Here is an 18096-nt window from a genome sequence, read left to right as displayed (position 1 = left end):
ATTTACAAGGTGGCATTAAGCCATTTTTTGTAGCTTAATGCCATCTTGTAAATACAACCCCTTCACATGCAGCCCTTTGTGGACGTGCAATGAGTGTTGCTGTGGGCGTGCCAGAGTAACATCTATTGCATTTTGACCCTGTCTCAGATTTCTGAGTTTTCGTAAACCTGAGGCAGCACTAAAATCTAACGCCACCCCAGGGGTAGCGTTAGCAAGGCGCAATGAGGAGGAATACTTTTATTCATCCTCGTTTTTTGCTTTTTCTATGTATGCCGCATTCTGCAGCATGCATAAAAAGAGCAAAATGCCAGACATGATTGTTTATGTGTGGGAAGGTGACTCCTCCTGCATATAAAGAATCATTTGAAAATGATGCTTTGGCACTTCCATGTGTGCTGCATTCTGCAGCACACACAGAAGTGCAAAGTCACTATTAGTGATTGTTTATATGCAGGAAAGGCATAAACAATCACACCCATCAACTCAGACATCCTTGCACGCAGGTGCAAGGATGCCTGCGTTAGTGTTGGCAGCTAAATTTGGCACCAGCGTAGGGGACAACACAAGGGTGCGCCATATTCAATTCAATATAACAAATCCCTGCATTATTTTCCTATAAATATGGGCCCAAGTCTCTCTACAAACCCATCCATCAATCACCAACTTGTCTCGCTTGGTTGAAAATGTACCTTTCATAGTTGGCATTTGACATCGGATTTAACGTGATGCCTAATGCTTCTTTGATCTGAAGGTACAACACTGTCTAAGTCTGAGATTTTCTTTATGACTTCTTTTACTTCATCGCCAACTAAATTCTTTTACGTATTTTTCTCATCATTACTTTTTCTAGGACATCTATGAATTAATTGAAAGTCTCGATATATGTGGTCCCAATATTCTGTTTTTTGGCAGTGCCAAATGGCGGTGGAGGTTTACAAAAAGTGGCATCAATGTACACCATATCTCTTGCGGCAGCTACGGGGAGTCTATGCTATCTTAAAGACTATTTGATTTGCACTGAAGGCCGCCGGGCTGCTGACTTTCCTTGTTTTTACCAGCTTCTCTGGGGACCAACAACCTTGCAAGCACAACCCCAGTGTTTGCTCCGGAGTCACCTCACCCGATTTGAGGTCATAAGACCAGTGAGTAATTTTCACTACTTATACCTGGTTGTTGATGCCTTCTAGTGTTACATCTGGTTGCCACTGCCTTCTAGTGTTATATTTGGTTGTCGCTGCCTTTTATGTTGTACCTAGTTATCACTGCCTTCTACCATTATCTCTGGTTGTCGCTGCCTTTTATGTTGTACCTGGCTATCACTCCCTTCTGGTATAAAGGAGGGCTCAGTTTTGTGGCGCAACAAAGTGTTGGCCTGGCCAGCAAATCTTGGCGGGCTTTTCCAATAACACTTCTCTGTCAGGCCTTCAACGTCTCCACAAGACCTCGTACAGTCTGGAGTGGAGCTTCCACTCCACATATGCCAACTGCAGGCTTCTCTACACCAACCTGGGTGCTCGTGGCATGCACAAGCAGTTTGCTATTTTCTTGCAAACTCTCAGGCAGATCATTTTTGTTTCTTCAGGACACATATCTCCTACTCATCGCCAGTTGTTGCATCTTCCCCAGTCTGGGAGCATACACAAGAACACGCCACACACAGAGCTTGCAGTTAACATCTTTATTCATCAGTATAAAACATTCAAATGGCTTCTTATTATCTCATAACCGTTAATGACCACACCTTCCAGAATAATTGCGTAATCCCTTTGTTATGTCCTCCCTGGGTCACGGAGCCATAATGACCACAGTCCTAAGACAGTACAGTTGCCAGCTCTGGTTTCATCTGTGGTATGATTGCACAGTGTTTTATGGTTTCCAGGAGATGTTTCTGCAATAGTTATGCACTATCACCCTAACGGAAAGTCAGGGCCTTATGTTCAAGGCCCCTACGCCACCGGAGCATCACTTTTGTTGATGCTCTGGTGGCGCACAATGCAGACCCATAGCTACAAGGCCATGGGAAGCCACCCTGCCTGGCAATAGATGACCTTGTGGATTTGCTGTGGTACACAAGTTGCAGCATTACCTCACACTGCCTCAGGGAGGAGTGCCATGGGCATTGCTATGGGTGTTCCCACTCAACACCTATAGATTTTGACGCTGCCTCAGATTTACAACATAACGTAAATCTGGGTCAATTCCAAAAATGTACGCCTCCCCAGAGCTGGCATAATGAGGAGAAATGTTCACATTTCTCCTAATTTTTTCCTCATTCTGTAGCACACACAGAACAAGGAAAACACCTTTCCTGATGGTTTTTGTGCAGGAAGGTGCCCCTTCTTGCACAAAAATTATCATGTCAACAATACAGACACCCTGGCCCCATTATGCAAGGATGTCTGCATTGGCGCTTGGCAGCAATTTCTGCACCGGCATTGGCTGAAAGGGCAGAAATGCTTCGTATCTTGTTGATACGATGCATTTCTGCCCTTTCCATTTGGCATAGGGCAGCACAACTAAAACGCTTGTGGCGCTGCCCTATGCCAAATGATTATAAATTAGGCCCTCATTCTTCAGGTAACACACAATGAAATGTAGGCCCAGAGAGAAATCTGTTTCTATTGTACAGCAATCAAAAGAAATTAAACTCCCATTCCCCCATAGGATTTTGGCACCTGAAGTACAGCACTTTGAACATTCTTTGAGTTATTTGGGGCATCACAAAATAATCAAATGCATTTTTAGAGGATAACGTAATTGTTTTTGACGATCAATTTATTGAAAGAGTTAATAACATGAAAAAGAGACATTTAAATGTGAAATTTGTAAAGAAAAGCCCGCTAAGGTTCACATGATTAGCCCGTTTTCAAATGCTCATTAGGTGTGGTGATGGAGAACATAAGGAGTTTCATGCAGCTACTTACTATCACCCCAGCAAACCAAAGGTCCAAGTTTGTACGCTGCTTCCGAATTTGGTCTGTCTGTGTCGGTGATGACAATTTGAGTTATTGGTAAATGCTCTTTATAAGAAAGAATTCCTGTGTCATTGGCCCTGAAAATAAAATGAGTAAAATTATAGTTAACTAGCACTAACATGATCAAAGGTCATAGTTTATATTTAGTACAAACAATATATTATTCATATGATTGATGAAGCGCCACTGCCATCTGTCTCGGGCTGACACAGGAATATACATTAAAAAACACACGTTTGTTAATTATCACCGTAACCAACTCAGTTCATCGCCTGTAAGGATTGATAGTCATTCTTTGCGTCCATGCAGGTTCCTTTCTCCGCTCATTTACTTGTATCACCAGCGGCCGGCAATATATGAAAATGGTGGGTCAAGGGAGGTGACCCACCACATCAAAAAACAGTGAAAACAGTAAGCAAACATAACAAAAGCATGCACTATAAACACACTCACATGCGTTATATTAAAATTAAGAATATAATAAATGTACCTATCTGGCTTGCGTCACCCTCTGTGTCCTTCGTAATGTCCGACCGTCATGAGCGGACGAGAAAACTTCCCTAAGCAATCCTGGTGCAGCTTTCATGCTGGTAAACAGCATAGAGCAGCACCAAGATTGGATGTAGCGGGCTGGCCAGATACTTTTTCAGGACCTTCTGGCCTGTGCTTGGTCTCCACCCTTCTGTCCAAGGCAGCCAATGTGGAGAGCTTCAAAGTGCGCATGTCAGTTTGGCAGGCGCAAGGCTGCTGGTTAAATTGACATGCATACTTTGCAGTGTCTGCCAGCACTGCTCTACTCCTACGTTCAAAGGAGGATATGCCCCTTATTTATCCTGGATCCGGGGAAAGCTGTACTGCTGTGGCGCACCTTGTGAAAAATAAAAAATGGCAATGAGATAATTTCATTACCATTTTATTGTTAATGTTTAGCGTGGCTCGCAGAGGGCGGGGGTAGAGATGCTCCCCCACCCTCAAGGAGAAACCGCTGCTGACCTGTATATTTCTTCTTACAAGAAGGATACAATCCACGTGAAAGCTCTTTTTGTTATAATTCCCTTTCTTATCAACTGTAAAAAATTGGACATAGGGTTAGGGAGGAGAGATAAACAGCTAGGCAGACTGACAGATTGGAAGGCCTTCTGGAGTGCAGATAGGCGAGCAAAACTGCAAGCCAAGGCACGCAGCCAAGTTGCGCATAAACAGACAAGCCGACAGACGCAGCAGTCATCAAGCACGCAGCCACCCAGAAGGAAAAAACACACAGAATGACAGAGAGCATCAGTAAGATCAAAAAAGGAAATAAGAATTGTGCTAAGTAGGCGTGGTAGTTTGCCCATGAAATCAGAAATATATGCTTTCATTAGAAGCTGAAATTTAGGGGGATATTTACAAGGAGCTTGTACCACTGTTGTGTCATTTTTTTGACAAAGTTGTGGCACTCTGTTAGCTCCATATTTACAATGTGACACATTTAGCCAAATGTGTCAGTTTTTCGGGGCTGCATCCAAAAAAACCTGCAAAGGATCCGGCTGCATCACTGAGAAATTAATGTATGCAGAGTGGGCATTTTGTTAAAAAAATGTACTTGCAAGATTTTCCTCATTTTAAGTATCAGTTAGATGCATATCTCGAAGCCTGCAATGCGTCAACATTCCTACGCCTCCTAAACCCAGACGTAGTGACTGACACAATTGCTTTTAAAAAGGAATCTGACCATTTGAGGTCAATTCATACGACAGAAGATGTCTGTTAATCACATCCCAACCAAATCTAGCTTGTTTACACATGTGCCAATCATGTTATAGGACCCCTTCACCAACCTGGGACCATGGCAACTATGATTTAATCATCCTCTACAGGGAGACTATGTGAGGTTTGCAAGGGACAGGCCAGGATTGTCACTTCTCCATGGAGGAAGGGGTCCCCAAGTCCTAGTCTCCATACTCCAAAGGACAACAAGTAAGTAGACACACCAGGTAGGTAATACATGTATTTCCACATTACTTTCACCGCATACTTGTATTCACTCACATAACACTGTCACTCACTATGTCACACATACTCACGTCTCCTAAAACACATAAGTAGACCACGCCCACGGTAATGTGACACATAGCCATACTGCTTACATTACATCCAGGACTAATGTGAGATTGCACAGGGTGATATTTCACCATTTTACAGTCTTTCACATGGGCCCTAACATATATGGCTGTTTGCATCAGTCAACACTGACGCAGCACTTCTAAATTTTGACACATCGCTGAAGTTGCGTCAGTTCTGAGGCCAACTTCAGCAATGCTCCACTTTTGGGTCTGATTCATTATGACAAAGATCCCACAGATGTGTCAGAATTTCTGACACACCTTGGACCATGGTGCTCACTATTGTAAGTATGGTGCATGCATTGCGTTGTAACAGATTTCTGCACATCATAACTACTTTTGATGCATCGCTCCCACAACACAGCGATGCGTCATTTCTTGTAAATATGCCCCTTGGTTTGCAGTATCCTAAATGTAACAAAATTCTACTAGGGAAACACATGTATGTTTACTACGGTAAGTACCTTTAAGAACTTAATAGCATAAGGCATTTGCCTTCTTTTGGTTTTTATAACTTTGGGTTGTAAGCAGGGCTGGAATGGGTATCAAAAGCAGTCCGGTCAAATATTGTCAAACCAGCCCCCATACTACATGTTAAGCCACCGCAGCAAGCCTGACCACTGCAAGCAGAGTTTGGTGGGTTCTCCTCCCAACACATTTTTGGGAAAAAAATGCAAACATGGTGAGTTTTACAATACCTTTTTTACTATAGCACCTTGCTCCATCATTGAATAGATGGATGGAGATTGGAGATCTAGATGAATGGCTCAATGACTGAATAGATGGATGGATGTAAAAGTGGGTGGGTGAATTAATTCAGAAATGGATGACAATGAATAAAGACTTTTAGCTAGATCGTACAAATGGTCCAAATGCACTGACCCAGGGTGGGTGCTCTAGTTTTAATTTTAGTTTCTTCATTAAAACATCTCCCTCCCCAAACACTACTACCACCCATCCCTGTGGAACATGTATAGCCTGGATGCATTTAACACTGTGCTGCACTGGAGCCAGTCAGACTTGAGAGCGCTAGGGTGGTCTTCCCCCAAACGTTTTGACTGCTTGCCTCCAATGTTGCTGAATTCATTTTTGTTGTCCTTAGGACTCAATGCATTTTACCACTGCTAAAGTGTGCAAAAGTGCTTGTGCTCTTGCTCTAAAACATATTTTGATTGGTACATGCCTAATTGGCATAATTAGTTTACTTGGAGATTCATAGTAAAGTGCACTACATGTGCCCAGGGCCAGTAAATTTAATACTACTAGTGGACCTACAGCTCTGCATGTACTACTAGATTAAGTAGCACTTTAAAAGATGTCCCAGCCCATGTATTGCAACCGAATGCAGCGTTACACTGCCATGTTGACTTGCCATTTAAAACCTCCTGCCAAGCCCTAATCGTCCCTTTTATTGCATATAAGTCACACCTAGGGTAGGTCCTACGTAACCCATAGGACAGGGTTATGTGAAAATAAAAGACAGGGCATGTCCTTTAAGTTTTATGTGTCCTGGTAGTGAAGAACCTTCAAATTCATTTTTCACTACTGTGAGGCCTACCTCTCTCATAGGATACATTGGGGATTCCCTATTACATTTAATAAGATGTAACTCTTGATTGTGAAGGGGTAATTCTGTCATGTTTAGTACAGATGGAATGTAACGGTAAATCTTTTTTAATGGTAAAGAGAATCAGATTTATTGTTCAGTTTTGAAAACGCCACTTTTAGAAAGTTCCAAAAACAACAAGGTGATGGGTGGAATGCTGAAATTAACCTCAGTATTGGCAGTCGTTCAAGCCACATCCCAATCCATTATTTTTTTGCCCACCATGTCACCCCAATTTGGACCTAGCCATATGCAAATCAGTCTTGACCCTGCTCCCCATGGGAACAGACCAGTCTGAACTGCCAGGCCAGGACCTCCCTGTACCGGAAACAAGCATCCTGGGACCAGTTTCGGGGTATCACCCCTCATCAGCCAGGCTAGCATGAATCCAGTGGCACAGTGAGCCTGGGACCCATGTCTAGGCATACCCAGAGCACTTAGTGCAGAAAATGCAAAAGCAACAAGGTGCTGGATGGAATGCTTGAATTAATGTCAGCCACTTGCAATCGCTCCGGCTGCAGCCGGGTATGACCAGACATGGGACCCGGGGTCACTGTGCCATTGAATTCAAGCCAGCTTAAACTACAAAAGATAAAAAGAGGACTTGATCCTGCTTGCTGAAACCTGAGGGGAGCCTCTCATAGGATATTACTGGGGATTCCTTATTACATTTAAAAAGCTGAAACTCATGATTGGGAAGGGGTAGATCTGTAATGTTTAGTACTCATGAAACTGTAAGGATAAATTCTCTTTAATGGTAAAGTCCAATTTATTGTTACAGTTTTGAAAATGGCACTTTTAGAAAGTTCAAAGACAACGAGGTGATGGATGGAAATGCTTTAATTAATCTCAGCCGCTAGCAATTGCTCTGGGCTGTAGCCCAATCCATTGTTTTTTTGTCCACCGTGCCATCCCAGTTTGGACCCAGCCATATGAAATCAGTCTTGACCTTGCTCCCCAGGGGAACAGTCCAGCCTGAACTGTTGCCAGGTCCTCCATGGACAGGAAACAAGCATCCTGGGACAGGCTTCAGAGTATCACCACTCATCAGCGAGGCTAACTTGAACCCAATGGCACAGTGAGCAGGGACCTACGTCTGGGCATACCCAGCACACGTGGGGCAGCAAATGCAAAAACAACAAGGTGACTGATGGAACACTCAAATTAATCTCAGCCACTGACAATCGCCCGGGCCACATCTCAATCAATCTTCTTTGCCTACCATTTCACCCCAGGTTTGGACCCAACCATATGCAAACCAGTCTTGATCCTGCTCCCCATGGGAACAGTTCAGCCCGAACTACCAGACCAGATCCTCCCTGTACCAGAAACAAGCATCCTGGGACTGGTTTCGGGGTATCACGCCTCAGCAGCCAGGCTAGCTTAATTTCAGTGGCACAGTGCACCCGGGACCCATGTTTTCGGCATACCTCGTGCACTTGGGCGGCAAATGCAAATACAATAACACGATGGATGGAATGCTTTAATTAATCTCAGCCACTGGCAATTGCCCTGGGCTGCAGCCCAATCCATTGTTTTTTTGTCCACCGTGCCATCACAGTTTGGAACCAGCCATATGAAATCAGTCTTGACCCTGCTCCCCAGGGGAACAGTCCAGCCTGAACTGCCATGCAAGATCCTCAATTGACAGGAAAGAAGCATCCTGGGACCATTTTTGGGGTATCACCATTCATCAGCCAGGCTAGCTTGAATGCAGTGGCACAGTTATCCCGACACCCATGTCAGGACATACAGAGCACAAGTAGGCCAGTAAGTGCAAAAACAACAGGGTGAGGGATGGAATACTTGAATTAATCTCAGCCACAGGGTGGGGACAGAGCCGCAGACGGGCATGCCAAGACATGATTTCCAGATTCATTGTACCACTGGATTCAAGCTAGCTTGAAGTGCAGAAGATACAAAGAAGACTCAACCCTTCTTTCTGTAGCTTGGTAGGAGCTCTGAGGGATTGAACCTTACTGACCTCCTGTACGGCTACTGTAAAACAAGCTACCAGAGTCTTTTTTTCTGAATTGACCAGTTGACCAGTACTAACTAGACTTAGACTAGACTGGTAGCCTCTACTGGAAAGAATCCTGACCTCTAAGTGCTGTCCCTGAGGTCCTGGGAGCCTTAGAGGAGACGCAAAAAAGCTGTTTCACAAACTCAGAAAAGTTGTGGCTTCGAAATTTTGTTCTCACAAAACCTCCAGAGTGTCAGAGGGATTTTGCAGCAAAGTTGTCCAATTTTGATATAAGTTCATCGATACAGCTTCAGGCTTGCTTGAGCTCCTTAAAAAAGACTAATTCTGAAGGTAAAAACAGGGACCTGGTGGAACACAGTCCACCGCAGTTGACCTGAAATTCCACTTAGGTCCTGGTCTACCGCTTCCATATATTATCATTGGTGCTTACTGTATTTTGGTGTTATTTTCACTTACATCTTTAAAAATTCTAATCTCCAATCCAGTTCCCTAATTGGATATGATATTTGGTATTTTGGTGTCTTTTTTTACCATTAGAATTGACTCTATTTTTTCTAATTCAGTTTGGGACTTTTATTGTTTGGTGTTTTGAATTTATTACTGTTTTCATAGACTGAATCACTCTTTTTCACTTTTTAATTGAATATAGTTGGTGGGTATATGGTACAACCTACTTGCTAGCAATATGATTTTGTGTTGATAGTGAAATTTACAATCACAGTATTGCTTAAATGACTGTTTCTATGTTTCTAAGTACTGTATAAATACTTTACACATTGCCTAAAGTTAAGCCTGTCTACAGTGTGCCACAGCTAACTGGAGGTTGAGCTCAGGTTAATTTATTTACTTGTGAGGTACATTCTAAAAAGCTAGTGGTATCATTCCTTGAGGTGGGCGAATGACCAACTGAAATAATATTACCCTTTCTTACAACTAACAAACACAAAATTACAGCCTTCCTGATTTTGCAGATTTTTTAAAAATTTGTACTTTCTTATATACCTATTCTTAGTGCTCCTAGGTTGTATTTATGTGCACAGAATCATCTGAGAATCTGGATCACAGTCTCCAGATGAGGGGACGTTATCTTGCTGGAACGTTCACTCTAAATAAGCCCCTGATGCTTCATGTTTTCTTGATGGGTGTATATTAAAAATGATCTGTAAAATAACCTCAGTAAAATGTATATCAATTAAATTAAATTAAAGAAAGTTTTGACATTTATTGATGGATATGGGTTAATGATGTTTGCTGTCTTACTGATAAGCTTGCCAGTTTTTCCTGAATATTAGGAACATGTCTGGAATTTACACACTTCATCATCTTTCACTGCAGTCGGATTAGCAATATCAAGAAATCTAGACACAAATAAAGTGATGAAGCTATGTACTTGACTCATTGTTCATCAGTTGGTGTCAGTGCTAATATTGTCTGTCTTCCCAATATTACATTCCATGGAATTTAAGACGTTGAGCAGTTTTAATTTGCACATAGAGATTTCTCAATGTGATTCCTTTTAATAGCTCTAACAATATGTGTATCAACTTAACTGGAAACATATGGGGGTCATTATGAACATGGCGGTAAACACCGTCGGCCGCCGTGACGATGGTGAACAGAAGACCGCCATTGGCAGTGAACAGAAACCCACCATATGAAGATGCCAAAAACAGAAACTGCCAACATTTCTGTTTCCACCAGCCACCGCCAGGGCCTTGTCAGTGGAAAGGCTGCACATTCCACCCTGCCACCACCAAGCACACAAATCCCTCTTCCTCCAAATAATGATGCACAAATCACCACGGCGGTTAGTGGACGCCAATCGACCATTAGTGGTACAGATGGCTACGGCCAGCAATGGAACCCAACAGCAAGAAATGCACACATTGGCAAGTTTGAAACCCACACACCTGACACACATCCACAACACTATAAAACACGCACAGACACACCCCACAATCCTTTGCAATGCTAATAGGTAAAGCCAAGCTGACAACAGTACACACAGACACTAAACGCAACAACACACAAGTCGCACACCCAACCACACAACAGCACCCTCACCAATATCCAGACAACACAGCATCCACAACACACCCCATGGCACCCCCTAAGCACCCACGCTTCACAGAAAGGGAGCTAAGAACAATGGTGGATGAGATACTCAAGGTCGAGCCACAAATCTTCAGGGCACAGGTCCAGCACACACCCATCGCCAGGGAGATGCAGTTATGGCAGACCATAGTGAACAAGGTAAATGCAATGGGAAACCATCCACGCACAAGGGACAACGTCTGCAAGAGATGGAACGAACTGCGCAGGAAGCTGAGGTCCATGGCATCCAGGCACCACATTGCTGTCCAGAAGACTGGCGGAGGACCCCCACCTACACCCCCCAAATATACCGACTGAGAGGAAAAGGTACTGGCCATCCTGCACCCTGAGGACCTCATTGGACTCACTGGAGGAATGGAGTAGAGTAAGTCATCTACAATTACCCCATATCCACCACACCTTGAATGCATGCACCACCTCACTCCTCCAACTGCCACCAGGATCACACCCCACCCTGGCCTCAATTACTACATCCAGTCACCTTGCATGCCTACAAACCCACCAACAGGCCCGCATCCCTCCCCCTGTGCACAGCCACCCACCCCTGCAAGGTATCACAATGGCACTACACCACCCACAATGCACTACCACATCCCATGCAAAATGCAATGGCAACCCCACAAAAGGTTCCTGTATGGACTAACAGGGGAAAAACTGCACAAATAGGCCTGAGCTATGCACCCTGAACCGAATTAGTAAATGTATCATACATGTCCATTCCCCCCACAGGCACCACCACCCATGCCACCCTGACAGAAAGGCCAAGGAGTGCCAACACCCCACATGGAGACAGAGGCACCACACAGGACACTGGACAGGGAACTGTGGACACTGAGGAATACCCTGGCCCGTCACACAGTCCTGGAATGTCACCCTCCAGCAGCCCTACCCAGGACACAACTGACACCCCTACCACCCAGCCACCAACATCAGCACATACCAAATGACCCCATAACAGTGTATCCAGGCCACAGACTGGTTGAACACAAGTACAGAGGCCACAGTCTCCACCTACCAACAGGCAGGATGACAATGGCCTCAGTACAAGTGGTACCGCCAGACCTGTGCATGGGGCACAGGCACAGGGGGCTAGGCCCAGTGGAAGGGCATCAGTGGCCCAGGGGGGAGGCCAAAGGAAGGATGCTGCATCCCAAGAGGTGATCTCAGAGGTCCTGGGAGCATACCACCATCAACAAGACAGGATGGGCCAGATCCTAGCCACCCTGGAGCAGAGTCAACGGCTGCAGATAGCCCAACATCCAGAGACCATGGAGCAGTAGAAACAACTCAATGCCACCATGGCCACTATTGCAGGGGTGCTGCAGCACCACAAACCAACCCAGCCTGAGACCCCCACAAGCCAGGAAGCCCTTTCCGCTGCCCAGGACACAGACCAGCCATCAGCAGCAGCAACTGTACTGGTGTCACTGTCTGAGGAAACACAGGAGACCAGTACCCCTTCCCGAACAGCCCAGCACCAGACACTCAAAAGGTCCCTCAGACCCAGATATGGCACTGGAACACCTGCCAAGACCAAGGCACCATCAAAGAAGTGACTTTGACACAAACTGTCTCCCAAGTGTGCCACTGTGCCACCATCCTCACCGGCCAATAGCAACCCAACAACTTGCAAGGTACAGATGGACCTATACCCATTGCCACCAATCGCTGAGACCATGTAGCCAGTAAGGACATCCACCATCAGCTCACTCCCTATCACTGTAAAGAGCACCAATGAATCCCTGACAACTATTAAAACACATGTACACCAATTTCAATGTCCCCTGTCATTATGTTGATTCAATTGTAAGTGTGAATGCATTTGCCAGTAAATTTAAATATCATACCTTTATTTCAGGAATGGCACCCCACGCACAACATTGTGTTGAGTGAACAGAAATGTACACCATGTTGGTTATCATGTCACATGGCACCTGAAATTCATGTAACAGTGTCAATGGCTACAGACCCCCATAGTGAATAAGTCAGACTGACATTAGCAGTGCAGACAACATCATCAGTGAACAGTACCTCACAGTCACTGGAAGTATAGTTGGATCAGTTGGTTCCTGGAGTGAACATCTTCCCCCTCTTCATCATCACCTTCACTCTCATCCCCTCTCAGAGGAAGCTGGTCTGGATATACAGCACCCTCCTCCTCCAGTAGGGGGATAGATTTTCTCACAGCCACGTTGTGCAGCATGCAGCAGGCCACCACTATTCTACACACCTTTTCAGGGCCGTAGCACAGTGATCCCCCAGAGAGATGGAGGCAATGGAATCTAGCCTTCAGGAGACCTGTAGTGCGCTCTATCACCCTCCTAGTATGTCCATGGGCCTCATTGTAATTCCTCTTAGCATCTGTTCTAGGATTCCTCATTGGTGTCAGGAGCCAATGCATGTTGGGGTAGCCAGAATCACCTGCAAAAGTGGGTGAAACAGGACTGTAACTAACTACCCTCAGTTGCAGACAGCCTGGCTGTCAGCTATGTACAGAAAAAATGTCAAACACACTCACCTATGATCCATCCTCTGTCCCCTTTAATGGTTCCATCATGTGTGGCACACTGCTGTTCCTCAGCACAAATGAATCATGGACCGATCCAGGGAACATGGCATTCACATGTGAAATGTACTGGTCTGCAGTACACAACAATTGTATGTTCATGGAGTGGAAGTTCTTCCTGTTTCTGTACACCTGTTCACTTACTCTTGGGAGAGGAGAGCTATGTGAGTGCCATCAATGGCACCTATCACATGGGGAATGTTAGCAAAGGCATAAAATTCTGACTTGATGGCAGGTAGTTCAGCACTTTGGGGAAACTTCACATATGTCTGCAGGTGTTATACAAATGCATCCAGGAATCTGGACAGGATAAGGCAAAACATTGGCTGTGAAAACCCTACACCCATGCCCACTGTCACCTGAAATGAGACCTTGGCCAGGAAATGGAGTACAGAGAGCATCTGTACTTCAGTAGGGATGGCATGCTGATTCCGATTTGCTGGTCTCAGTATAGGATCCAGTAATGCACACAGTTCATGGATAGTAGCATGAGTGAGTCTGTAATTGATACTGATGTGAGAGGTCTGTACACTGATGGGGCCCTCCCTCGCCACATGGGTCTCTACCTAGGAGGAGTGGAGAACACATGTGAGGGACACAAATTCATTTGCACAGCCTGTTGTGTATTAAACACTGGTGTCCAACATGTAGGTTACACATAAGCATTGTAGGATGTACAACTGGAGTGACCTGTCTTAACTGAAACGTCTGGACTGTTGTGGTGAGTAAATGGTCATTTGGGCATGCAAATGAGGGCTGGGGTCCATAGGGCTTGCATGGTACCCACGACCAAGAAATATCTGCGTAGTACTTGTAAAATGGCAGTCCCCTGTCATCCAGATATGTAGCAGTGGAAGTGACCTCATACCGCTAGCGGTTGTTGTAATGGCGTAAGGTGGTGTTCACTGCCGTGCACCCATTCATTTGTTAACATGGATGTCAATGGGAAATATGGGCCTATCATGATCACCGCCGGGGGTGACGGTGCACACCGCAGTGGAGCGGGCACCATTTCGTCACCCCAGGTGCACTTGACTTCCAGATTCCGTGCATGCAAGTACTCCACTGAGTGTGCTGCTGTGTCCTGACTCTGGTTACTCAAATGGCATGAGTCACAGGGGAATGGGCCCCGGCTTTCACCACGGAGGAGCTCGACAAGCTGGTGAAGTTATATGGGCGACCAGAAGTGCAGGTGAGTAGGGGGGTGGGGTGCATGGATGTGTGGGATGGTGGTGGATGCCTGTATGCATGTGTGCACGGTTTGTAACTGCACAGGCGTTGAATGTTTGACAATCAGTGAGGTGGTGGAATGATGTTGTTAAGTGTCCATCCCACAGGGGACGTATAACCAGCGGTATCAAATGGGGATTGTCTGACCTCTGTTTTTCTTTTCTGTGTGTCCCCTACAGGTCAGCGCCCATCAGAAGAGGGGACTCTGGCAGGCCATCGCTAGGGAGGTGCTGACCCTGGGGGTCTACAACTGGCAGAGCTCCCACTGCAGGAAGTGGTGGGAGGACCTGTGGTACTGGGCCAGGAGGACCTGCGAGGCCCAGCTGGGGAAGTCCTCCCAACAAGGAAGGGGTGCCTGTAGGGCCCTGACCCCCCTAATGCGCCGCATTCTGGCGGTGGCATATCCAGACTTGGATGGGCGGTTGAAGGCTGCACAGCAGACACAATGGGATGAGTACTGAGACCATTTTATGCCTCCTTGATGGATGTCTGAGGGTGCAGTAGTATGTATGCTGTCTAGTGGCAGGGACTCTGACTGGTGTCTTATAGCAATACGGCCACCATGGGCAATTAGATGATAAGGGGCAGGTCTGCAGTTCCTCAGGTCCTTCTTTCATGTGGGAGATGGTTGTATACTAGGGTTGTGGCCACTAGTCAGGGGCATAGGCATGACTATAGTTGTAGGTGCCGCATGTTGGTGTATTAGCTGGGTGGGAGTATGAGTGAACCAAATATGTACATCCATTCAGGTGTTAATTCTTTCTCTCATGTTTTGTCTCCCCACCCCTGTACTCTTGTGTTGTCTGTGTACATCAGCATCATCTGGTGAAGGAGCAGTGGCACCGGCGAGTGGGGATGCAGCGGCCCACGGTTCCAAGGAGGCAGAGTCTACAGATGCCAAGGGGACCAGTGGGTTGGAGGGTGAGGGGAGTAACACGGGGAAGGCAACTTCCACTGGAGGTAGTGACTCTGATACCTCCTCTGATGGGAGCTCCTTGGTGGTGGTGGACCCTAGTGGGCCCACCCAATCTTTGACATCTTTCACCACCCCCATACCATCACCGCCCTCCCAGTTGCACCCCACCCAGTTGCCTGTGCCCACTCACCCAGAAGGTTGGGCGTCTCCTTTGCCCCAGGCACCTCATCCCGGCCCCAGTCAGCCCTGCTGCCCTCACTGAGGGGGCTACTGACCTCCAGAGGACCATCTCTGTAGGGAAGACAACCATTGTGAATGCCATCCTAGGGCTAGCATCCCAGATGCAGCAGTACAATGCATACCTGGAAGGCATTCATGGTACCATGTCTGGCCTACAGAGATCTTTTCAGGCTCTGTTGTCCTCTCTGACAGCAGCCAGAGTCCCTGGTCTTTTCGTCCCCCGTCCAACTACCTCTACCTCTTCCAGCACCCCACTCCCTTCACCCATCCCAATCACACGTTCAGACAGCCATGCACACACCTCAACACACAAAAAACATACAGAGAAACACAAGCACAACACTTCCCACCACAGGCATACACACAGCCAACATACAAAGGCACACACAACAACATCCACTTCCCCCACTGTGTCCATCTCTTCCGCCTCCCTGTCTGTCACCTCTACCTGCACACTCAGAAGCACTGCACCCTCATTCACTGTTGCTGGTCCCATTCTTGCAGTCACCACAACATCAGACAACCAGTCATGCACCCTAGACACCACACCTGCACTCACCACAATGACTTTGAGTAACACTGGCATCACACTCATCAAACATGCAGACACCCAGACAACATCCAGTTACACTAGCAGCTTGTCTTGTCTCACTGTGTCCAACCCCCCTCCACTCATTACACTCAGACGTTCCCAGACACCCACCCAACACACATCCACCACACCTCAGCATACTGTACAGGCACCTACATCCACGTCACGCACACCTACACCTCTTACAACTACTCCCTCTACCTCTACTCCCACACCTTCCTCCAGGTCCACCCCGACTGCCCCTAAAAAACTTTTCCTATCCCATGTAGACCTTTTTGAATCCACTGGCCCACCCAATCTCGTCACTTAACGTGCCCACCTCCTTGCCCTGTCCACTCCTTCCACATCCAAGTACGCCCCTGTCCGCTCTTCCCATTCCCGTGGCCCTTCCCCAGTGAGCAAGAGGCCCCGTGCTGGCCCTGGTCTATCTGCCACCCCCCGGTCCATGCCCACTCCCCACCTTCCAAGGCTAAACCAAAACCCCTTCCACCTCCCAAATGGAAGCCCAATCCCCCCCCCTCCCAGTCCCCACCTCACCACCCCTATCCCTATTCCCTGAGGTGCCTGGCTGCCCCATTGATGTCCCTTTATGGTGGAGTACCATGTGCACATGCCATTTGGGCCCATCAGCCCTTTTGATTTGGACTGGCCAATGGCCTCATTTGGACAATCTGTTGTTAATGGAGCTGTAATAAAGTTTCTGTGCCCAGTGTTGGTGTTGGCATACTCTGGATACGTGGTTCATTATTTCATTATGGGAGGGGGGTTGTGCATATGTGTGTACTTTGGGCAGGTTGTCTTGGCCTTGTGTCGTGTAAGTACCTCTTGCTCAGGTGTGTAGGGCTTGTGATGGTGTGAGGGGTTGTGGGTGCATTGCGGGGTGGGTGGAGTGAGTGGCTATGCAAATGTTGTCTTTCTTCCCATGTTTAGTGGGTTGCGGTACTTATCGTCATCGTCTTCATCGGTGGTCATGGTCACGGAGGTATATGGCAAGGAGCAGCACTGGCATGATTTCCAATTCTCTCTCCATGTCTGCTTCGGCGTGTTTTGTGTGCCTCCGGTGAGTGTTTCCTTTTTTTATTTGGTTTGTTTCCACCAGGCTTTGAGTGGCGGTGGTTCCCGCCCCAGAACTGACGGCGGTCTAGTGCTTCATTGTTTGTTGGGCAGGTAGGGCCTTTCGTCGGCCTGTTGGTGGCCTCTTTTGTCGTTGACGACACTCCTCTGCTGGCGGTGAGTGTTTTTCTGGCTATCTGTTTTTCATGTGCTTCATTATTTGGTGGTCCAGACCGCCAGCCTGTTTGCAGTAGTTACCGCAACCACCACCGGTGCGGTCATTCCCGCCGTGCTCATAATGAGGGCCATAATCTTGGTCTTTTCAGCATAATGAAAACAAGTATTTTATAATTGAAGATTTTTGCTTCCCACTTTCAAAAACAGCTCAGGACACTATCTTTGTAGTGGTGTACAGACTGATGTCGACAAATGATAATTAACTAATTAATGCCACTGGTGAATATCCAGTGCCAAATTGCCATGGAAAGTCAAATAGCCATTTTAGTGTAACAAATGTTATGTTACAGCTAGTTTACCTTTTTTTCTCACACGCTGTCTTCTTTCTATGTGGTATGTGTGCTCTCCTATATCAGAAGAAAAATTCCACAGAGAAACAGGCTTCCTGACAGAGCCTGGACTTTGTCCGTTAGCACCCCCAGATCTAGATAAAAGTTTTGGTTCTAGAGATTGCAGTCGAGAACTTGGAAAAAACCT

At 46.4% G+C, this 18096-nt stretch overlaps 1 protein-coding gene across 3 annotated transcripts in view; it reads right to left on the bottom strand.

Annotated features, from left to right (window-relative positions):
* The window catches only part of CNTNAP4 (contactin associated protein family member 4), a 2124586-nt gene that overhangs the window by 348471 nt on the left and 1758019 nt on the right, over positions 1–18096 (bottom strand). For all 3 annotated transcript variants that reach the window (XM_069227637.1, XM_069227632.1, XM_069227640.1), the window contains exon 15: positions 2925–3052. In XM_069227637.1, coding sequence (XP_069083738.1) covers positions 2925–3052 — 128 coding nt within the window. The remainder of the gene's footprint in view (positions 1–2924; positions 3053–18096) is intronic.

The sequence above is a fragment of the Pleurodeles waltl genome, chromosome 1_1, assembly GCF_031143425.1.
Source record: "Pleurodeles waltl isolate 20211129_DDA chromosome 1_1, aPleWal1.hap1.20221129, whole genome shotgun sequence".
Lineage (NCBI taxonomy): Eukaryota > Metazoa > Chordata > Amphibia > Caudata > Salamandridae > Pleurodeles > Pleurodeles waltl.
Note: the sequence above shows the minus strand (reverse complement) of the source record. Positions and strands in the feature narration are given on the sequence as shown.